The sequence below is a fragment of the Vipera ursinii genome, assembly GCF_947247035.1.
Source record: "Vipera ursinii genome assembly, chromosome: 5".
Taxonomy (NCBI): domain Eukaryota; kingdom Metazoa; phylum Chordata; class Lepidosauria; order Squamata; family Viperidae; genus Vipera; species Vipera ursinii.
The window spans coordinates 6,933,569-6,957,675 of record NC_139518.1 but is presented as its reverse complement, the minus strand read 5'-3'; the positions used below and the strand labels follow the sequence as shown (position 1 = coordinate 6,957,675).

Sequence of the window (24,107 nt, the reverse complement as noted above, 5' to 3'; positions counted from 1 at the left end):
TCACGAACCGATTGCCAGGCGTCCGAATTTTGACCACCTGACCGTGCGGGTGCTGCAAAGTTTGGGTCAAAAAGGGTCATAAGTCGCCTTTTTCCCCCCCAGTGCCGTTGTAACTTGGAACAGTCCCTAAACAAACTGCTGTAAGTCCAAGGCTCCCTGTAATAATAACGGTGGGAAGACAAAAGCAATAGAAAAGTGATCTGGGAGTTCAGAATTCAAACAGACAAGCCTTTGCCCTATACCAGGGGTCCTCAAACGTGGCCACTCCCAGCATTCCTCAGCCAGCTGTGTTTTTATGCTTGCTCTGACATGCAGGCAGTCCTCAACTTGCAACCATTCATTGCGTGACCGAAGTTACAACGGCATGGGGAAAAAACTGACTTATGACCATTTTTCACACTGATGACCGTTGTGGTATCCCCGTAGCCACGTGATCAACATTGGGATGCTTGGCAACTGACTCATATTTATGGCGGTTGCGTGTCCCAGGGTCACACGCTCCCTTTTTGCGACCTTCTGAGAAGGAAAACCAATGGGGAAACCAGGTAACCGCCGTGTAACTAACTTAACAGCTACAGGGATTCCGTTAACCCAGGGGTCTTCAAACGTGGCCCTTTTATGACTTGTGGACTTCAACTCCCAGAATTCCTCAGCCAGGCACGCGTGCCTGGCTGAGGAATTCTGGGAGTTGAAGTCCACAAGTCATAAAAGGGCCAAGTTTGAAGACCCCCTGAATTAACCGCTGTGGCAAGAGCGGTCGTAAAATGTGGCAAAATTCACTCAAGAGATGTCTCCCCTTAGGAAGAAAAATTTTGGGCTCATTGGTGTGTAGTTAAGTTGAGGGCCCCCCTGTATTGGGCTTTTTTGATGCTTGCTGTGACATACCCTAGTACTGCAAAGGATAAGTGGGTCGGAAGGAATCCTGGAGGACATCCAATCTAGCCCCCTGCTAGGGCTGGCGCCATGATACAAGAGGCAGTTTTGGCCCCGTTGCCCAGACTAACCTCTTTGCGATGCCTTGTGGGTGCTCAGGCTGGCCTGATCTGACCCAGCTGTTGCTGGTGCTTTTGCCCATTTCTGGCTGAGAGAAGCATTGTATGGGAGAACAATGGCTACAGATCAGCCCTACAACCGCTTAATCTGTCTTATATTGTTGGGCTTCTACATCACTGGGGAAAAAAACGTGTTTGCTTAGCCCTGACAAACCCTGTGCACCAGCGATCGGCTTTCGTGGGTAGAGGGAACTGAGCAAAAGTAAATTTCCCCTTTCCCCGAAATGCATTTTATTGCTATTTGCCTTAATCAAGTTTCCAGTCCTTTTGCCTTCGTGAAGAATATGCCAGCAGTGAACAAGACGGTCCTCCTTTTTTAAAAGATGAGCAGAAAATCACTGGGGTGGGAGGGGATAGAATAGGATAGAATAGAATAGAATAGAATAGAATAGAATAGAATAGAATAGAATAGAATAGAATAGAATAGAATAGAATAGAATAGAATAGAATAGAATACTGCTAGGTTGGCAGAAGCTGGGATGAGTAACAGGCGCTCACTCTGTTACGCGGCACTTGGGATTCGACCCGCCAAACTGCCGACCTTCTGATCGACAAGCTCAGTGCCCTAAGCCACTGAGCCACCGCGTCCCTTACACAAGTTTAGCTAAGCTAAAATGAGGGTGGGCAGTTTGTGATCTGACATGTCCAGTCCACCACATTATTTACAGGACAATAGAGGTGGAAGGGAAGTCTTCTGATCTATAATAATAACAATAACAATAATACAGTAGGAAGGGAACTTGGAGGTCATCTAGTCCAACCCCCTGCACAAGCAGAAGATCCTATACCAGCAGAAGATCATGCATCAAGGAGAGAAGCAACCTAGAACTAAGGAGAAACTTCCTGACAGTTAGAACAATTAACTAGTGCAGGAGTAGGCAACCTTGGCTCTTTCGTGACTCGTGGACTTCAACTCCCAGAATTCCTGAGCCAGCGTGGCTCAGCATGGAAACCTCTCCTTTTCCCCTCAGCATGGCTGGCTCAGGAATTCTGGGAGTTGAAGTCCACGAGTCATAAAGCGGCCTAGGCCTAGGCCAGGAGTAGGCAACCTTGGCTCTTTTATGACTCGTGGACTTCAGCTCCCAGAATCCCTGAGCCAGCATGGCTCAACTTGGAAACCTCTCTTTCCCCTCAGCGTGGCTGGCTCAGGAATTCTGGGAGTTGAAGTCCACGAGTCATAAAGCGGCCTAGGCCTAGGCCAGGAGTAGGCAACCTTGGCTCTTTTATGACTCGTGGACTTCAACTCCCAGAATTCCTGAGCCAGCATGGCTCAGCTTAGAAACCTCTCTCTTTCCCCTCAGCATGGCTGGCTGAGGGGAGTTGAAGTCCGCGAGTCATAAAAGAGCCCAGGTTGCCTACCCCTGAACTAGTGGAACAACCTGCCTCCAGAAGTGGTGAATGCTCCAACACTGGAAGTTTTTAAGAAGAGACTGGACAGCCATTTGTCTGAAATGGTATAGGGTTTCCTGCCTGAGCAGGGGGTTGGACTAGATGACCTCCAAGGTCCCTTCCAATGTTGTTGTTGTTGTTGTTGTTGTTGTTGTTATTATTATTATTATTATTATTATTATTATTATTATTATTATTATTATTATTATTATTATTATTTCAGACAAATGATTGTCCAATCTTAAAACCCTCCAGTGATACACAACTTCTGAAGGCAGGTTGTTCCACTGATTAATTGTTCTAACTGTCAGGAAATTTCTCCTTAGTTCTAGGTTGCTTCTCTCTTTGGTTAGTTTCCATCCGTTGCTTCTTGTCCTGCCTTCAGGTGCTTTGGAGAATAGCTTAACTCCCTCTTCTTTATGGCAGCCCTTCAAATATTGGAAAACTGCTGTCATGTCACCCCTCGTCCTTCTCTCCTTTAGAGTAGACACAAATAATAGAAACATACTTGTTTCTGCTTTTTTGGTTTTTCAGGTAAAATGTATTTAATTCTGAGCCACAGATGATTTTTTTTTTAAAAAAAATGTCTAAACATGCGATTAGAATTCAGGAAGTCTGCACAGATAGTATAAAGAACAAGTTAGCACAGATGTAGAAGAACATTGTAAAAGGAAAAGGAAAAATAAAATGTATCTACAGTACAAGACCAGTAACATTTTGTGCAAATGTCCTAAGCTCACTTTTAAAACAATGAATTAAACCTTGGCTACACAAAATCATGTCTTTTCATTGTTAAAGTGCTAATCCTCATCCTTGGTGACTTTTTGATGTGTGGACTTCAGAGGACTGGAGGCTAAAACATATAAGGAACGATTGGGTATGTCTAGTGAGAGAAGGACGAGGGGGGACATGATAGCAGCCTTCCAGTATCTCAGGGGCTGCCCCAAAAAAGAGGGAGTCAAGCTATTTTCCAAAGCACTTGAGGGCAAGACAAGAAGCCATGGATGGAAACTAACCAAGGAGGGAAGCAACCTAGAACTAAGGAGAAATTTCCTGACTGAGAACAATTAACCAGTGGAACAACCTGCCTCCAGAAGCTGTGAATGCTCCAACCCTGGAAGTTTTTAAGAAGAGACTGGTCCAACCCCATGCTCAGGCAGGAAACCCTATACCATTTCAAACAAATGGTTGTCCAGTCTTTTCTTAAAATCTTCCAGAGTTGAAGCATCCACAGCTTCTGGAGGCAGGTTGTTCCACTGGCTAATTGTTCTGTCAGGAAGTTTCTCCTTAGTTCTAGGTTGCTTCTCTCCTTGATGAGTTTCCATCCGTTGCTTCTTGTCCTGCCTTCAGGTGCTTTGGAGAATAGAATCATCGGAAATAGGGGTAACCCTCTTAGCATGTTAGGCAAAATTTCACTTTATTAATTTGGGTTAAGAGTTCCCAGGTTGGGTGATTCTCTTCTCCCATCCCATCAACTAGGTTTTGTTTAGCACGATGGCTTTTTTTAATGTGTGTCTGCCTGCACAACCCAACCCAGCCTTCCTGGCGAGCTGAGGGCTTCAGAGTTTTTATGCAAATACCAAAATGGACCGAGTTCAGTAACTCAGTTACTGCATAGGATGACTGCAGCCAGAATGCGACAGACGGTCCCTGACTTAAGCCCACAATTGTACCCCAAACGTCCGTTGTTCAGGGAAACAGTTGTTAAGCGAGTTTTCTTCCATTTTACCACCTTCCTTGCCGCAGTCGTTAAGTGAATCGCTGCAGTTGTTAAGTTAGTAACACGGTTGTTAAGTGAATCTGGCTTTCCCACTGACTTTGCTTGTTAGAAGGTCGCAAAAGGGGGGGGGAGTCACACGCTGCAACCGTCGTAAATACGAGTCGGTTGCCAAGCATCTGAATTTTGATCAGGAGACTATGGGGATGCTGCAATGGTTGTAAGTGTGAACATTGGTCATAAGTCACTTTTTTCAGTGCCGCTGCAACTTCGAACAGTCACTAAATGAATGCTTTGTAAATTGAGGACCATTGCTGCTATAGAAGGCAAACACAACCAAAATGGTTTCTTTTTGTCATCTTTTGAAGGCTTTGTTAGTCTCAGTGGCATCGTAGACTTAGCGCTTCTCTTGCTCTCAGCGTAAAGGTCAATAAATAAATAAATAAAATTCTTCATAAATTCCAGGCTCTTGGTGGGAGGTGTGGGGGGGAGGCCGACCCTGAACGGTTCCCCTCCCTCTGAAACTCACCTACTTCCAACAGCTTTCTCCTCACCGTTGCTTAAGAAGCTGGCAAATACCTGAATGCTAATCAAATCGATGAAGAAGAATTTGCGTCTGATGTTATTTTGGTGCCCGAAGAACGCATAAGAAGTTGGTTCCTGGCACCGATAGCCCAAGACTTTGGCCTTCCACAGGAACCTTTGTTTCCTCTCTTGGTTTTTAAGATAAATGATAGTTAAGGATCTGCCAGCATTTCCTGGTCGATCTGACAGGAAGCCGGACCAGATAAGCTCGTTCTTTATTTATTGATCTTTATTGTGAAGCCACGTGAACAGAATCTTGCAGGTCTGAAAGTACAGTTCGATCACCATCTCCTTTACAGACTGAGAAACCGGGGTGTGTGTGTGTCCCTTTTGGAGCCCTTTGCCCTGCTCGCTTTCCAGCTATGCACTTATTGTTCTGTTCCAGCCTACGAGCGGCCCTGTTTGAATGTCAGGGACAACCCCTTTTTATAGTCAACAGGCTGGAAAAACCCAAGGAAATTTATTTACAAAGAAATCAAAAGTTCAAACAAGAGTTAAACCAAAAGTTCAAACAAGAGTTAAACAGGAATAACAGACCAGGACTCTAGCAGAAGATCTTCAAACAGTTGCCTTCAGCAACCAGCACCTCCCACACCTTCCCCTTTTATCAGCAGTCCCAAGGTGTGGCTTCTCATTGCCTTCTCCTCCTCTCACCGAGTTGCCTCATTGCCTTTCTCTGTTCTGCTCTGCTGGATTGCCTCCTGCTCCTAGCATCCCTGAATAGATCCAGCTGTGAATCATCTCCGTCCAATACCTCATGCTCACACTGCTGAGTCTGATGAGGAACATGACAGGAGGGGCCAGGTTGAGAGTCCTGCAGTGCATCAGAGCCTCCCTCTGACACCAAAGGCTCTCCAAACCCCTCCTCCTCCTCCTCTTCAGAATCATCAGACTCAGCTGCCGGTACCACAGGCTGACGCTGTATCACAACACTTATCTGGCGAATCCCTTCGTAGGGTTTCTTTGCTCTGAATCCCAAGGTCTTTCCCAGATACCATGACAGGACCTCAGGAGAAAGGAGAAACAGGAAATCTGGCTTTCCCATTGACTCTGCTTGTCAGAAGGTTGCGAAAGGGGATCACACATGACCCCGGGACACTGCGACCGTCTTAAGCATGAGTTAGTTGCCAAGGGCCCAAATTTTGATCATGTGACCACAGGGATGCAGCAACGGTCATACGAAAAACCATGGTAAGTCACTTTTTTCAGTGCCGTTGTAACTTTGAACGGTCACTCAATGGACTGTTGTATATTGAGGACTACCTGTATGTAGGATTCAGCTTCTCCCACCTCTTTGTTACCCCAGCTACCCAGGCTTTTTCAAGAAAGCAAGATGTAATTCTGGGTACCGAGAAGTTATCCGTCCATCCATCCAATTCATATTGCTACCGATAAAGGAGAGGATTTGTAAGTTCAGGGTTGAAATGAGGCATCCTTGGTGCTCTCTGAGCTTGCTTGTTTTCTTGCAGATGTTTCATTAGGTAACATCATCAGCACTAGTAAGGAGTAGGATTTACTCTCAGTTTATATTCTACATACAGTAGTGGCCAAAATTGTAAAAACCTTTTGGGAAAAGTGTACAGTAGAAGTGCCACCTTTGGTTAAGTTTCCACCAGTTTTTCTTCTAATTTATTTAGAACTGTAGCCTTGTTCACTTAATAATACTGTTGTACATCGCTTTCTGGGTGACCAGTCAACTCTTTGCAGCAATACTTTAATTTTATTACGTTTTACAAGCTCACAAAATGAAAGAACACAAAAAACCGCAACCAACTTGATAGCGATCACATAGCAGAGAGACAAATGTCCTCCTCTCAGCTTCAATATAGAGAAAATTTGTATAAAATGTTTTATAGATGGCACATGACACCAGTGAGACTAGCCAAAAATGTTTAATAATACTTTAAATGTGTGTTGGAAATGTAACCAAAGAGCAGGTACTCATTACCGTATCTGGTGGCCATGTCCTAAAGCTAAAAGGTTTTGGCTTAAGATACATCTATGGTTGGAGAAGATGATTAAAAAACAAATAGAATTTAAACCAGAATTGTTTCTGTTAGGAATGATAGGCCTCAACTATGATAAGGAGAGCAGATACTTAATGTTACTTGTATTGACAGCAGCGAGAATTATGTATGCCCAATGTTGGAAAAATGGAAAGTTACCAACTGAAGAAGTATTAATCAAGACAATATTGGATCGTGCAGAAATGGATAGATTAACTTTAGAGATTAAAGAGAAAGAGCATTCAGTTTACTATAGAACTTGGAATAGATTCTATCAATGGCTAGATAAGTGAGTTAGAGAGGAATGTGATATGCAATTTTGAATTTATTTGAGTAAGAAAAATACTATACATTGAAAACGTAGTATTGCTTATGATATACCTATCATTGTTATCAATTATTAGCTTTATTACTTTTATTTATTTATATTTACCCAGACAATATGCTGTTTTCCAAATATTTAATGTTATTGGGGAAAACTCCAACCCTCACCCCCAACCTTTCCTGTACCCTAACCCTAATTCCCATCCCCTTACCCCCCTCCTTAACTTTATAAAAACTAATAAAAAATTTTCAAAAAAAATACATGACATCAATAACTGAATCCTAGTGTGATCTAATTGGCTCATTTCCAAAACAAGATGACACCTGATTGGCTCTCTAAACACTGATGCTCATTGGCTACAATCAGATGAAGGAAAACTACCTGATATCAACCTAAGCAAATTGTGCTTCCTTTTTCTGGTTATTTGGCTATAATCTTTTAATAGAATACAGTACAGATAATTGAACAAACAATGTTGCATTACATTCTTGATTAAATTATCTTTCCATTGATATATATAATTTTATGGTACTACTCCAAAAAAAAAGGGATGCGGTGGCTCAGTGGGTTAAGACGCTGAGCTTGTCGATCAGAAGGTTGGCAGTTTGGCGGGTCGAATCCTGAGTGCCGCGTAACAGAGTGAGCACCTGTTACTCGTCCCAGCTTCTGCCAACCTAGCAGTTCGAAAGCACGTAAAAATGCAAGTAGAAAAATAGGGACCACTACGGTGGGAAGGTAACAGCGTTCTGTGCACCTTTGGCGTCTAGTCATGGTGGCCACATGACCACGGAGACATCCTCGGACAAGCGCTGGCTCTTCGGCTTTGAAACGGAGATGAGCACCGGCCCCTAGAGTTGGAAACGACTAGCACGCATGTGCGGGGGAACCTTTACCTTTACTTACTCCAAAAAAAAGTGGTGTTATTAGCCATCAAACCTCAAAAATACACTTTTCCCAAAAGATCTCTACAATTTTGGCCACTACTGTATAAAAAGAGAATAAACCCCACAGTCGCGCTGATGATAAATCCCTAGTTGGGTAATGAAATGTCTGCAAGAAAACAAGCAAGCTCAGAGACAACCAAGGACCCCCTCAATTTGTATCACTGTCTGTCTCAAACCTGGGATTCTCTTTGCTCCTTTGTGGCTGGGAGGGCATCGTAGAAACGCTACTCCGGTGTTCACACAATGCATACATAATTAACCTGCTTACAGAATCAACCCTCTTTTGGATTTGCGCTGCGTATCCAAATGTGAGCTAATTAAACAGGCTGGGTGTGCATGATCCGCTGAACGCGGATTCAGTACCCGGGTTGTGTGCCATCGTGGGATTGTAGCCCACATCGTTCTGACTTTCTGGGGGAAAGAGAGAGGTGTCTGGGCTTGCGTCTCTCTGTAACGTCCCGATGCCCGGTTCACGCTTCCTCTTGATCTCTGCATGAAGGTGGACGCAGCCATCTGGTCACCACGATGTAAAAAAGATGTTGAGACTCTGGAAAGAGTGCAGAGAAGAGCAACAAAGATGATTAGGGGGCTGGAGGCTAAAACATATAGGGAACGGTGGCTGGAATTGGGTATGTGTAGTTTAACGAAGAGAAGGGTGAGGGGTGATATGATAGCAGTGTTCCAATATCTAAGGGGCTGCCACAAAGAAGAGGGGGTCAAGCTCTTCTCCAAAGCACCCGAAGGCCGGACAAGAAGCAACGGATGTTAACTCATCAAGGAGAGAAGCAACCTAGATCTGAGGAGAAACTTCCTGACAGTTAGAACAATTAACCAGTGGAACAATCTGCCTCCAGAAGTGGTGAATGCTCCAACACTGGAAGTTTTCAAGAAGAGATTGGACAGCCATTTGTCTGAAATCGTATCGGATTTCCTGCCTGAGCAGGGGGTTGGACTAGATGACCTCCAAGGTCGCTTCCAACTTTTTATTGTTGTTGTTGTTGTTATTGTTGTTGTTGTTGTTGTTGTTGTTGTTGTTATTATTATTATTATTATTATTATTATTATTATTATTATTATTATTATTATTATTATTATTATTATTATTATTATTATTATCTCCTGAGCTCCCTGGCAGTGCCCTTCAACCATTGTTTTCTCTTTTCTCCTCAGATGTATGGGCGCTACACCCAAGACCTGGGAGCATTTGCCAAGGACGAAGCGGCTCGTGTCCGACTGCAGCAGGAGCGCTGGAAATTTTCCCCAAAGGAGCGGCTGCGCTCCTCCGAGTTTCTGGAGTACGACCACGGTCGCTGTGCTTGTTGCCGTAGTAAGTAGGCCCGGCTTAAGTCCTGTGCACTTGCACTTTCTAGCAACCCCTCTGAACGGGAGCAACTGGGGGAGGAGAAGAGGAGAAAGGATCCAGTGTATGTATACAGAGAGTCCTCGACTTACGACCACAATCGAACCCAAAATTTATGTTGCTCAGTGAGACATTTATTAAGTGAGTTTTGCCCCCGTTTTACGACCTTTCTTGCCGTAATGGTTAAGTGAATCACTGGAGTTGTTATATGAATAACAAGGTTGTTAAGTGAATCTGGCTTCCCCATTGACTTTGTTTGTCGAAAGGTCGCAAAAGGGGATCACATGACCCCGGGATGCTGCAAATGTCCTAAATATGAGCCAAGCAGCCAAATTTTGATCATGTGACCACGGGGATGATGCAACGGCTGTAAATGTGAAAAATGGTCGCAAGTCGCTTTTTTCAAAGCCGTTGTAATTTCAAACGGTCACTGAACGCAGGTTTGTAAGGCAAGGACTAACTGTGCTTCCGTTTTCTTAGTCCTGCAGGAAAGAAAGTCTTGAGCAATGTTCAGATAAACCCTAGGTCAGGGGTGGTGGATCTTGGCTCTTTTATGACTTGTGGACTTCAACTCCCAGAATTCCTCAGCCAGCGTGCCTGGCTGAAGAATTCTTGGAGTTGAAGTCCACAAGTCATAAAAGGGCTAAGTTTGAAGACCCCTGGTTTAAGGTAATGACTTGGGCCAGTTTAAGATAATGACCTGGATAAAAACATGGCTGACTGAGGAATTTTGGGAGTTGAAGTCCACAAGTCATAAAAGGGCTAAGTCTGAAGACCCCTGGTTTAAGGTAATGACTTGGGCCAGTTTAAGATAATGACCTGGATAAAAACATGGCTGACTGAGGAATTCTGGGAGTTGAAGTCCACAAGTCTTAAAGCTGCCAAATTTGGAGACCCCTCATATAGACAATTGTGCAGGTAGTCCAGGCTCCATCTTTCACCAGTTCTTTCTGTTCACTTCTCTCAGTTCTTTCTCCTATCCTCTGTCCCTGTCTCTTTGGAAAGAACAACACACAAACTATTCACAATTCCTTTCTGATCTGCCTCTGGCTCCAGGCTGGATCCTTGGCAGAAAGAAGACCTGCATATTCTTCTATGGCTCAGTCAGAGATTTCATTTCCTGTTGATCTTTCTCGAGTCTCGTGGGAGAACAGCACGAGAGGCCCTGTCACAAATATCTCCCTAGCTCAGGGGTAGGCAACCTCGGCTCTTTTATGACTCATGGACTTCAACTCCCAGAATTCCTGAGCCAGCCACGCTGAGGGGAAAGGGAGAGGTTTCCAAGCTGAGCCAAGTTGGCTCAGGAATTCTGGGAGTTGAAGTCCACGAGTCATAAAAGAGCCAAGGTTTTCTACCCCTGGTCTAGGCCTAGGCCGCTTTATGACTTGTGGACTTCAACTCCCAGATTTCCTGAGCCAGCCATGCTGAGGGGAAAGGGAGAGGTTTCCAAGCTGAGCCATGCTGGCTCAGGAATTCTGGGAGTTGAAGTCCACCAGTCATAAAAGAGCCAAGGTTTTCTACCCCTGGCCTAGGCCTAGGCCGCTTTATGACTTGTGGACTTCAACTCCCAGATTTCCTGAGCCAGCCATGCTGAGGGGAAAGGGAGAGGTTTCCAAGCTGAGCCATGCTGGCTGAGGAATTCTGGGAGTTGAAGTCCACGAGTCATAAAAGAGCCGAGGTTGCCTACCCCTGCCCTAGCTGGAAGGTGCTCTTCAAAGCCACCACGAAATCTGACATTAACAAGAAAGCTCTCGTCTTTCTCTTTGCCTCTTCCTGGCCTCTTTGTGGGGAAGATCTTGTTTGGTCCTGACTTATCAAAAGAGGCCTTCCCTTTACTGCTCGTTTTACTTCTCTCCTGAACACACAGTCCAGTTAACATTTCAAACAAACAAACAAAAAAGTGAAAAGCAGAGTAGAAAAAGCTCAACCTTTAAAGGGTATGTAGAATTGAGGGCTAAACTTAAATCCCCCATGAAGGACCGACGAGAACGACGGAGCTTTACAGAGTTTTTAGAGGTGGAGACGATGGAGGCAAGTACACGCTTCCAGGAATCCTGGAAGGGTGTAATTTTTTTTAACTTGGAGCAATGCAAGAGAAGGTTCCCCAGGCTGTGTCGGAAACATCTGAAGCAACCTGGGGAATTCTGGGAGTTGAAGTCCATGCATCCTAAAGGGGCCAAAATTTAGAAACGGTGATCTGACACTGTGCATGGACGCGATCTGCTTGATAGGGCAGAAAAGGGAAACAACTTTCTCTCCCCAGTGGGAGCAGGAAAGGATAATTTCCATCCAATTTAGTGGGGTGGTTCAAACTGCACTGAGCCGCAGCTTTCAGCTCCCAAGATAATCAAGCCTCTCCCACCTCACCAATCTGTGGGGTAGGGTCTATGAAGCCACTCAAGCCCTCTCCCCATACTCTCCTGTCTCAAAGACACATGCCCGGACACCAGTCAGAACTAGAGAAGGGTGGTAGACATCATGTTCTCCTAAAAGATGGAAATGGATTGAATGTGGCCAGATCCGTGAGTAAGGTGCTAATTTTGGTTTAATCACCAGCTGGGTTAACAGAAAGACAGAATGGCAAGAGTTGGAAGGGACATTGGAGGTCTTCTAGCCCAACCCCTTGCTCAGGCAGGAGACCCTATACCATTCCAGAACAATAAAAGGTAAAGGTTCCCCCGCACGTGCGTGCTAGTCGTTTCCGACTCTAGGGGCCGGTGCTCATCTCCGTTTCAAAGCCGAAGAGCCAGCGCTTGTCCGAGGACGTCTCCGTGGTCATGTGGCCGGCATGACTAGATGCCAAAGGTGCACGGAGCGCTGTTACCTTCCCACCGTAGTGGTCCCTATTTTTCTACTTGCATTTTTACGTGCTTTAGAACTGCTAGGTTGGCAGAAGCTGGAACGAGTAACAGGCGCTCACTCTGTTATGCGGCACTCGGGATTTGACCCGCCAAACTGCCAACCTTCTAATCGACAAGCTCAGCGTCCTAACCCCCTGAGCCACCGCATCCAGATCAATAGTTCTTCTTAAAAACCTCCAGTGTTGGCGCACCCACAACTTCTGAAGGCAAACTGTGCCACTGATTAATTGTTCTTGCCATTAGGAAATTTCTCCTTAGTTCTAGGTTGCTTCTCTCCTTGGTTAGTTTCCATCCGTTGCTTCTTGTCCTGCCTTCCGGTGCTTTGGAGAATGGGTTGACACCCTCCCCTCTTCTTTGTGGCAACCCCTGAGATGTTGGAAGACTGCTATCATGTCACCCCCAGTCCATCTCTTCACTAGACTAGCCACACCCAATTCTTGCAACTGTCCTTCATATCTTTTAGCCTCCAGTCCCCTGATCATCTTTGTTGCTCTTCTCTGCACTCTTTCCAAAAGCTTCTAAAGGGTTAAGTGTCTTGTGTCGCTATCCTTGGACACAAGGGAAGACCTGGTACTTTTTTTATTGAAAAGTTTTACAAAACTTAAAAAAACATATAAATTGAACCCCCCTCCCCATCACCCCTCCCCGCCCCCTGACTTCCCAAAGCAGAATACAGGGTATTGTGTATAACAATCTTATACAAACATATGCTAAATATCTATTAAAACATTAACAAACCTTCCACTCTTTAACTCCCTTATAACAAAACTATAATAACTATAATAACACATCTTTTTAATTACTAAAAATTATTCATAAGCTATTTGAAACTTTTTAGTCCCATATTTACTTTTCAAAGAGAGTTTGACTCAGGCTGAGGGAAGCCACTCCTCACAATCCCGTCACACATCGCCACTGTCAAAAGAAGGATTGTGCGGCAGAGTTTAATCTGACACCCTGCAGATATATAAGATTGAAATTACCTTTGTCCCCAGTTTTATGCAGATTAACTGCTCTGGCCTGGAAGAATAGGAGTGGTGGCTCAACCAGACATTGGAAAATTGGCAGTATGTACAGAAAGAAACGCACGCACGAGAAAACTGTGTGGTTGTGTTCATACAATATGCTGAATTGTGAACCAACTGAAAACTGAAAGAGCTGGGTTACACAACACACTAAGCCCCCATCCCCAAAAGGGGGGGCACTTAAAAATATAGAATAACAGAATGACAGAGGTGGAAGGGACCTTGCAATTCTTCTAGTCCAGAGGTCCCCAACCCTTAGTCTGTGGACTGGTACCGGGCTGCGGCATGCCAACAACCGGTCTGCACAAACAAGCAAAGCCCCATCCGTGGGATGCAGGCAGCACACAAAACCATGCACTCTCCGGTCCACGGAAAAACCTTTCTCCACAGAACCGGTCCCTGGTGCCCAAAAGGTTGGGGACCTCTGTTCTAGTCCAAGCAAGAGGACCTACACCAGTTGAGACAAATGGCTGTCCAATCTTGTCTTAAAAACCTCCAATAATGGAGCACCCACAACTTCTGGAGGCAAGTCGTTCCGGTGGTTAACTGTTCTAACTGTCAGGAAATTTCTCCTTATTTTTTTTCCGTTTGGTTCTCTCCTCGATTGGTTTCCATCTACGGCTTCTTGTCTTGCCTTCAGGAGCTTTGGAGAATAGGGTGATCACCCCTGCTTTTCTATGTGGCAGCCCCGAGCTTAATGTGTCTTGTGTCTGCAGCTTCCGTGTATTTTGGTGACTTGGTTTTAAGTCACTGGATAGTCCTCGACTTACAGACATTCATTTAGTGACCGTTCGAAGTGACAACAGCGCTGGGAAAAAAAAAGCGACAAGACTGCTTTTCACATTGATGGTCCTTGCAACCTCCCTGTGGCCAAGGGATCAAAATTAGGGCATTTGGTAGCTGGCGTTCATTAACGACCGTTGCAGTGCCTCAGGGTCATGTGATCCCACTTCCGACAAGTGACGACAAGGGGGCAAAGCCAGATTCGCCGAACAACCACGCCAATCACTTAATACCTGCAGTGATTCACTTAACCCAGGGCTCTTCAAACATGGCCCTTTTATGACTTGTGGACTTCAACTCCCAGAATTCATCAGCCAGGCACAGACGTGCCTGGCTGAGGAATTCTGGGAGTTGAAGTCCACAAGTCATAAAAGGGCCAAGTGTGAAGACACACACACACACACCCGGCTTAGCCGTTGTGGCAAAAAGATCGTAAAATGGGGCGCAACTCAGTTATCCACTGCCTTGCTTAGCAGTGGAAATTTGGGGCTCAATTGTGGTCGTAAGCTGAGGACCGTCTGCATTATGGGATTCCAGGTTCAAAGTGAGATGGCGGGCAGGCAAATGTCTTTAACTAAAGGAAGAGGATACTGGAAAAGTTATTTTGGTGCAGTGAGCAGCTGGGATGTTCGGCTATAGTTCTGCTGGCCATCTTCCTCAGCAATGGATGCTGTTGTGGCCTACAACATTCTGCCCAACTCCTCCCAGGGGCTGGATTTTTACCGACAGCACAGGTAGTCCTCGACTTACGGCCACAACTGAGCCCCAAATTTCTGTTGCTAAACGAGACAGATGTGAAGTGAATTTTGCCCTCTTTTACGACCTTTCCTGTCAGAGTTGTTCAGTGAACCGCCGTGATAGTTACGCGAATCTGGCTTCTTCCCCATTGACTTTGCTCGCCAGAAGGTCGCAAAAGAGGATCACGTGAGCCCCGGGATGCTGCTACCGTCGTAAATATGAGACAATTGCCCAGGATCTAAAATTTTTGGACCACGTGGAGGCTGCAACGGTCGTTAAGTGTGAAAAGCGGTCATCTGTCGCTTTTTTTCAGGGCCGTTGTAACTTTGAACGGTCACTAAGCACTAAAGCACTAAACTGTGGTAAGTCGAGGACCAGCTGTAGGGTTGTGTCTGTCTTAAGCGTGATGCAATGTGTGCGCCTGTGAGCCTTCAGTTTTTCATGCATAGCTCCTCTGGCCTCATGGTTTTTGTTGTGTCTGCACGGCCATAGGACAGAGACTCCGAGATGACGTGTATTAATCCTTCTTTATTGAATACAACATGGCAGAACTGCCCCTACCTCGCAGGTTGCCTCTTATATACGTTTCCATCCACCTGAAGTCAGCCAACCCGATCTCTCGATTCTCCCGCCAGACAGGTATCACCCAACCGGGTGTCCACAAGTTCCCGCCGGACAGGTTGACCAATCATGTCCCCTGGCTGCTGCCCCCCCCCGGTGGACAGGTGACCTACATAACACCTTTCAGGCTCCATTCAGAAATGGTTCAGTCCAGGAACCATGCATGCCCACCTCTGGGTTCGCTCGGTGGTACCTTCCTCCTTTGACGGCTTGATTTTAACGAAGATGCATTGGTCCTCCAAAAAAAGACGGATAAGGAAAGAACGTTTTGCAACAGCCCCTTCCAGTTTTATAACCATCTAGACTCCCCGTTGCCGAAAGCTTGGCCAAACACACACACACACACACACATTGTCTGTGGGATCTGGCTCTTCCTAAATCCCTTAGCAACTGTTGCAATCACAGCTTGCTTTGTTCTTGAGGCTGTTTCCCTGTTAAATGTTGCCAACTCGCGGAGGCAGCCACAGGAGATGGACCGTGTCCTGGTGTGGCCTTGGCTGGGACCGCTTTCTTCTCCTCTGCTAGAGTGGCTACCTCCTGTGACCAGATGGGCAGGAGAGCGAGAGGCTGTTTTCCTAACCGGAGGTGCATCCGTGCCACGCACACAAGCACACACGCACGCACACATACACACACACCCCTTTGAGCTGTTGGCTTCTGACAGCTGTCATAGCAATGGAGTAAGAGGACGGCCGGCTGTAGGTTTACTCATGAAATCAGAATTTCGGACTGGCCTCTCGGCTCACCCCAGGCAGCAGTTGGTCAGCCAGATGGGGGACATCTGGAAGTGTCTTCAGCTGTTTGAGAGTCAAAGGACCAAGCTGGTTCAGATGTACACTCTGCCCAAACCTGGGGGGGGGAAAAAAGCAGAAATACCCCGGTGTGTTTTGACTCTTTAGTGTCATGTCATGCCAGGAAATGCCCGTGGAGGTAGAATGAGGCAGCATGATTCTAGCCGGCCGTCTAAGGCTGAGTTCATGAAATTTTATTTATTTTATTTATTTAGTATATTTTTATACCGCCCTTCTCCCGAAGGACTCAGGGCGGTGTACAGGGCAATAAATACAAAAACAGGATACAAAAGTTAAAAGCGATTAAATAAATGCCCAAGGTTAAAACAATAATTAAGATGTATTAAAACCCCAACCCTAACCCATCAGACCAGGTCAGAATGCTCAAATAGGTACGTTTTTAGATTGCGTCGGAAGGAGCGAAGGTTGGGGGCCGTCCGGAGCTCAACCGGCAAGCGGTTCCATAGGTCAGGCGCGCCCACAGAGAACGCCCTCCCCCTGGGGGCCACCAATCGACATTCTTTGATCAGAGGCACCCTGAGGAGGCCCTCTCTGTGGGAGCGCACTGGACGGAGGGAAGTTGACGCCGGCCGCAGGTGTTGCCGTAGGTAATCCGGACCCATGCCATGTAGGGCTTTGTAAGTCATTACTAACACCTTGAATCTCACCCGGAGGGCAACCGGCAGCCAATGCAGCTCGCGGAGCAAAGTTGTAACATGGGAGTATCGGGAAACCCCCAGCACAACTCGCGCGGCTGCATTCTGCACCAGTTGGAGCCTCCGAGTGGACTTCAAGGGCAGCCCCATGTAGAGAGCATTACAGTAGTCTAGACGAGAGGTCACGAGCGCATGAGTGACTGTACGCAAGGCATCCCGGTCTAGATAGGGTCGAAACTGGCGCACCAGGCGAACCTGGGCAAAGGCCCCCCTAGTCACAGCTCCAATATGCTCTTCTAAAGAGAGCTGTGAATCTAGAAGGACCCCCAAGTTGCGCACCCTATCTACGGGGGGTAATAGCTCACCCCCCATGGCCAGAGATGGGATAATCGGAATTTCCCGGGATGCCGGCACGAACAGCCACTCAGTCTTGTCAGGGTTGAGTTGAAGCCTGTTCCTCCCCATCCAGACCCGGACCGCCTCCAGGCAGCGGGACATCACGTCGAGGGCATCACTTGGGTGGTTCTGGGTCGAAATAAAAAGCTGGGTATCATCAGCATATTGATGATACCCAACTCCAAAACCACGAATGATCTCACCCAGCGGCTTCATATAGATGTTGAACAGGAGAGGCGAGAGAACCGATCCCTGAGGAACTCCACAAATGAGAGGTCTCAAGGTCGATCTCTGCCCCCCTGCCAACACCGACTGCGAGCGTCCCAGAAGGTAGGAGGAGAACCACTGGAGAACCGTGCCTCCCAATCCCCTGAGACGTCGCAGCAGGATACCATGCTCATCCTTGGCTTATGGCCTCAACGGAGCCTGTTTTTTTGCGTGTGTGTGTGTTTTTTGCGGTGGTCATAAAGCAACAGTGCAGTCGTGGAATGAAAATCAGGTGAAGTATCAGTACGGCTTTACAAAAGCTTAGTGAGGCCACGCCTGGAATGCTGCATCCGGTTTCGGTCACCACATTACAGAGAAGATGTTGAGACTTTGGAAAAATGCAGAGAAAAGCAACTAAGATGATTAAAGGCCTGTGGGGACTAAAACATACGAAGAACAGTTGCAGGAACCGGGTATGGCCAGTCTACAGAAAAGAAGGACTAGAGGGAAACATGATAGCAGTATTCCAAGATTTGAGGGGCTGCCCCAAAGAAGAGGGGGGTCAACTTATTTTCCAAAGCGCCGGAAAGCAAGACAAGAAACAATGGATGAAAAACTGATCAAGGAGAGAAGCAACGTGGATTTATTTATTTATTTATTTATTTATTTATTTATTTATTTATTTATTTATTTAATTTTAATTCCATTTATATCCTGCCCTTCTCCGAAGACTCAGGGCAGCTTACAAACTTAGCAGTAGCCTTCATTCTATGTACATGCCTGCTTATTAGGGCTTTCACACACACCCCAAGCGGCATTATTACAAAGTCAGCTTAATTGCCCCCAACAATCTGGGTCCTCATTTTACCTACCTCGGAAGGATGGAAGGCTGAGTCAACCTTGAGCCTGGTGGGACTCGAACGTGCACTAATTGCAGGCAGCTGGTGTTACTTAAGGAGGCATTAGCCCACTGCTCCACCAAGGCTCTTGTGGAGAATTATGGAGAAACTTCCTAACAGTGAGGACAATTAACCATTGGAACAGCCTGCCTCCAGAAGTTGTGGGTGCTGCTTCATCACTGGAGGCTTTTAAGAAGATATCACACAGCCATTTGTCTGAATGGTGTAGGGCAGGGGTAGGCAACCTCGGCTCTTTTAGGACTCATGGACTTCAACTCCCAGAATTCCTGAGTCAGCATAGCTGACTCAGGAATTCTGGGAATTGAAGTCCATGAGTCCTAAAAGAGCCGAGGTTGCCTACCCCTGGTGTAGGGTCTCCTGGTTGAGCAGGGGATTGGACTAGAAGACCTCCAAGGTCTCCCTTCCAGTTCTATTCTGATTCATTAGTTGATTGATTGAGTGATTGATTGATCGTTAAGCGAACCCATTGTAGTAAAGGCCAGTTTCCTGCAAAAGTGTTCTGAATCGAACTGGTAATCCTCGGAAATTGAAGGCCACATGAGGGGAGATGAGGAGTCTTGATCTGAAGGAGGCTCTGTTATCACAGCTGTCTAATGCATGTTGCTGTCCATGTTTCTGGCCTAGTTGATTGAGAAGTTACAAAGTATAAACCTTGGATGGAGAAACAGTCTATTCCTTTATCTACAGATAAGTGTTGTTAGTCAGAATCATGAATCCTGGCCCTGAAGATAAGTCGGTAACAATTCTGCGCCCCGCAGTCTCTGGTAAACCAACTCTGATTTAAATCCTGGACTACTGAAGTCAAAACGGCCCAGTCTGTAGTGGTTGGATTAACCTTGGGCAAACTTTGGACTACAGATAGTCCTTGACTTATATTGTGCCCAAAATTAGGCTGCTAAGCGAGACATTTGTTAAATGAATTTTGCCCCATTTTACAACCTTTCTCACCACAGTTGTTAAGTCAGTGCAGTTGTTAAATTAGTAACATGGTTGTTAAGTGAATCTGGATTCCCCGTTAATTTTGCTTACTACACCGATGGCTGTAAGACAAGGACTATCTGTGTTTTATAACTCCATCACTTTGGCGGGGGGTGGGGTGGGGTGGGGAGAACAAGGTTCATCCTTCGGCCTCACGTTGCCCCAAATGGCCAATGTCAGGACAAAAAGATCAGTTAAAATTTGTTAACAAATTAGATGCAATTCATTAAGCTTGCTTCCTGGGGGTTTAAATAACTTTCTTCTTCTTTCACATTGAAAGTTAGAGTTTGGCAACAATTTTGGTTGCCTTCCAAGGACTACATGAATGGCTTGGGTGAAAGAGCACGGACGGAGCCTGTTTAAGATAGCTGACACAAAATGCCAGCAGTGGTCAAACTTGCTTAGAGTTTTGGCCAACTAGTCATTCTAATTATTTTTGCTGAAGGAAACCTAGTGAGTTTTCAGAGGGTAGTCTTAGTATGATGTCCTTTGAAAGAAACTTTTGATCTTTTTTAGCATTACGAAGTCTACCTCCTCATTAAAGTTATATTACGTAACAGTGCAAAAAAAACCCGGATAAATTCTTAGGGCAACAAAGATGATTAGGAGACTGAAGACTAAAACATATAAAGAACAGTTGCTGGAATTGGGTATGTCTAGTTTAAGGAAGAGAAGGACGAGGGGGGACAGGATAGCAGCCTTCCAATATCTCAGGGGTTGCCCCAAAGAAGAAGGAGTCAAGCTATTCTTCAAAGCGCCTGAAGGCAGGACAAGAAGCAATGGATGGAAACTAATCAAGGAGAGAAGCAACCTAGAACTAAGGAGAAACCTCCTGACAGTTACAACCATTAACCAGTGGAACAACCAGCTTCCAGAAGCGGTGAATGCTCCAACAGTGGAAGTTTTTAAGAAGAGACTGGCCAGCCACTTGTCTGAAATGGTATAGGGTTTCCTGCCTTAGCAGGGGGTTGGACTAGATGACCTCCAAGGTCCCTTCCAACTCTGTTATTCTGTTATTCTTCAAGATGCTTCTAAATGGATATTAGTCCTTTAATACCTTTCCAGGTTTTGATGGTTGGTAATATCTGAGATCCTCTTTATGTAATTCCTTGATAAGAAGAACTACATTTAGCCTTCCCGAGCGTCCCTAGGTTTCTTCTTCACTGGTACATTTTCAGATATAATTTGAGATTTAATTTAGACTTTTAATTTTTGAAGCTGAATTTCCTTTTCAAGAAGTCCCAACCAGCCTCAATCCATTTATCTTTAATGTTTTCTTTATATCATATTTTCCTTACTTTTTCTTAGTTCATTAAAATTATGCTTTCTAAAATCCAGGGCTGTTTCCAAGCATGGGTTTTTTGGTTGTTGTTTTTTAATAAGTACAATATAGCCATTTGCATCCTGTTTTCATTTCTTTAATATCTTCAACCGATCTTTTTTTAATAAGGACCAAGTCCAGAGTAGCCGTTCCTTTGATGCACAACTCAGCCTTTGGAAAGAAAAAAAAAAATAGCAACAAGACAAGTAAAAAACCTGACATCTTGGGTCTGGCAGAATTAATCTCCCCACAGATGTCTACCTAGCTGAAATCTCCCATTGTGACCACTTCATGGTTTTCTGCTTTAATAAATCTTCCATCTATCTCTCCTGATTGGTTGGATGGTCCCTGACAAACTCCATGCAAAATGTTGTTGTTGTTAGTTGCGAAGTCGTGTCCAACCCATCGCGACCCTATGGACAACGTTCTTCCAGGCCTTCCTGTCCTCTACCATCTTCTGGAGTCCATTTAAGCTCACGCCTACTGCTTCAGTGACTCCATCCAGCCACCTCATTCTCTGTTGTCCCCTTCTTCTCTTGCCGTCCATCTTTCCCGGCATTAGGCTCTTCTCCAGTGAGTCCTTCCTTCTCATTAGGTGGCCAAAGTATTTGAGTTTTAGCTTCAGGATCTGGCCTTCTAAAGAGCAGTCAGGGTTGATCTCCTCTAGGACTGAATGGTTTGATCACCTTGCAGTCCAAGGGACTCGCAGGAGTCTTCTCCAGCACCATAGTTCAAAGGCTTCAATTCTTTTAATTTGCTCTTTTATCTGACCCTTTTCAACACTCATGGTACCATCAATCGAAGGATCTCTGCTCAGTTCTTCTCTGGTATCCATCTCTACACCATCACATCCCTCAATGGTACTCTTGTTATTTTGTTATTCTCTCCCTCTCTCTCCATCCACCATCCACCCATCCATCCACCCACTCACCCACACACCATCCATTATCTATCTATCTATCTATCTATCTATCTATCTATCCATCTATCCATATGCCCATCCACCATCCATCCATCCATCCATCCATCCATCCACCCACCATCATCTATATCTATCTATCTATCTATCTATCTATCTATCTATCTATCTATCTATCTATCCATCTATCTATTCCATATACCCATCCACCATCTATCCATCCACCCACCCACCATCATCTATCTATCTATCTATCTATCTATCTATCTATCTATCTATCTATCTATCTATCTTTCCATATACTCATCCACCATCCATCCACCATCCATCCATCCATCTACCCACCCACCATCATCTATCTATCTATCTATCTATCTATCTATCTATCTATCTATCTATCTATCTTTCCATATACCCATCCACCATCCATCCATCCACCCACCTACCATCAACTATCTATCTATCCATCTATCTTTCCATATACTCATCCACCATCCATCCATCCATCCATCCACCCACCCACCACTATCTATCTAACCATCTATCTATCTATCTATCTATCTATCTATCTATCTATCTATCTATCTATCTATCTATCTATCTACCTACCTACTTACCTACCTACCTACCTACCTACCTACCTATCTATCTATCTATCTATCTATCTATCTATCTATCTATCTATCTATCTTTCCATCTATCCATCCATCCACCACCACCCCATTTATCCATCCATCCACCACTAGTGTCCGACTCCTACCCAAAGCATGAGACCTTATACCACTCTGGACAAATGTTCAAATGTGTCAGACATTTTCTGACAATGAGAACAGTTGATCAGTGGAACAGCTTGCGTCTCAGACTTGTAGGTGCTCCAACGCTGGAAGTTTTCAAAAACAGACTGGTTAACCATTTGACTGGGATGATATTATAAGGTCTCCTGCTCTGAGCAGGGGGTTGGACTAGAAGACCTCCCAGGTCCCTTCCAGCCCAAGATTCTACATTCTACTTCTTCTGAAATCAAGTGTCCTTGTCAATCCAACCATGTTTCTCTAATCCCTATTATATCAGAGTTGAATTTGGACTTCATGATGCCCACCTTATTATTTACACTTTAGTATTTATATATACATTAAGTATACTGAAATTTAGCAAAAGTGTGGAGTCTCTGAATTTACCACCTTTTGTTTGTTTATATCTTGCCTTTATTATTTTTTACAAATAACTCAAGATGGCGAAGTTATGCAACACACTTCTTCCTCCTATTATCCCCACAGCAACAATCCTTTGTGGAGAATTGACTGGCTCAAGGTTACTCAGCTGGCTTTCATATCTAAGGCAGGACTATAACTCACTGTCTCCTGGTTTCTAAGCCAGCACTTTAAACCATTAGACCAAACAGCAGCTGCACATTGTGATTTGTTCTTAGGACCAAGTTAATTACCTGCTGAGAAAAATTTTAACTTTTGTTTTCCATCTTCTGTTCTACCATCTCAAATTGTTCCTTTTAAACTTATTTTCTCTTGATTGGCAAACCGTAGAGTGCCGTGTCTGAATGTGAAAAACTGTGGTTTTGCCCTGAACTTGAAACCACAGTTTGATTGTGGTTTTGGAACAAATGATGGCTTGACTCCTATTTAAGGAGAAGAAACCAATGCAGGCAGACAAGGATGGGGACTGAGAGACGAATGGATGCAACCCGTAACCAGAATCATTTCTCTGTTTGTGTACTAAATGCTAAGGAGTATTTTACACCTGTATCTAAATACTGCCAAGTTTTTCCTGTTTCTGTTCCCTTTTTGCTCATCTTCCCTATCCAAGTATTTGTATTTCTGCCACTCCCATCCTGTACTCTGTGCTCTGAAAATGAATTGTTTCCATAGCAATGGACCAGTGTGCTTTTCTCCTGTATCCCAACTTCTCTGCCATGCAGCCCCATGGATGTCCCATTTCTCACCTGTCCCTTTCTCTCTCTCTCTCTCTCTCTCTCTCTCTCTCTTGCAGTCTGTACTGTGCGGTGCCAAAAGTTCCTCATCTCCAAAGTGGGCGAAGACTGGATCTTCCTGATCCTGTTGGGTCTGCTGATGGCCTTGGTAAGCTGGGCCATGGACTTTGCCATAGCAACTTGCCTGCAAGGTAAGAAGATTGTAGATTATTTTTTATTTATTATTTATTTATTTATTTATTTATTTATTTATTTATTTATTATTTATTTAGATTTCTATACCGCCCTATTCCCGAAGGACTCAGGGCGGTTTACAGGGCAGCATAAAATACAATATAAAAGATAATATAAAATTAAAATAAATTAAATTAATTAAGCCCAACAATTAAAACAATATTTAAAAAGCTAAACCCCCCACGTCAGTCCAGGCCTGATAAATCGAAAAGCCAGGTTTTCAGGTCCTGGCGAAATGAACGCAGATCAGGGGCAGTCCAGAGTTCCACAGGTAAATCATTCCAAAGGGCAGACATGCCCACAGAGAATGCCCTCCCTCTGGGGATCACCCGCC

General features: G+C 45.0%; 1 protein-coding gene across 2 annotated transcripts in view; it reads left to right on the top strand.

Annotated features, from left to right (window-relative positions):
• CLCN2 (chloride voltage-gated channel 2) overlaps positions 1–24,107 on the top strand; it is a 141,523-nt gene that overhangs the window by 36,332 nt on the left and 81,084 nt on the right. For both annotated transcript variants that reach the window (XM_083363910.1, XM_083363909.1), the window contains exons 2-3: positions 9,189–9,345; positions 23,599–23,730. In XM_083363910.1, coding sequence (XP_083220036.1) covers positions 9,189–9,345; positions 23,599–23,730 — 289 coding nt within the window. The remainder of the gene's footprint in view (positions 1–9,188; positions 9,346–23,598; positions 23,731–24,107) is intronic.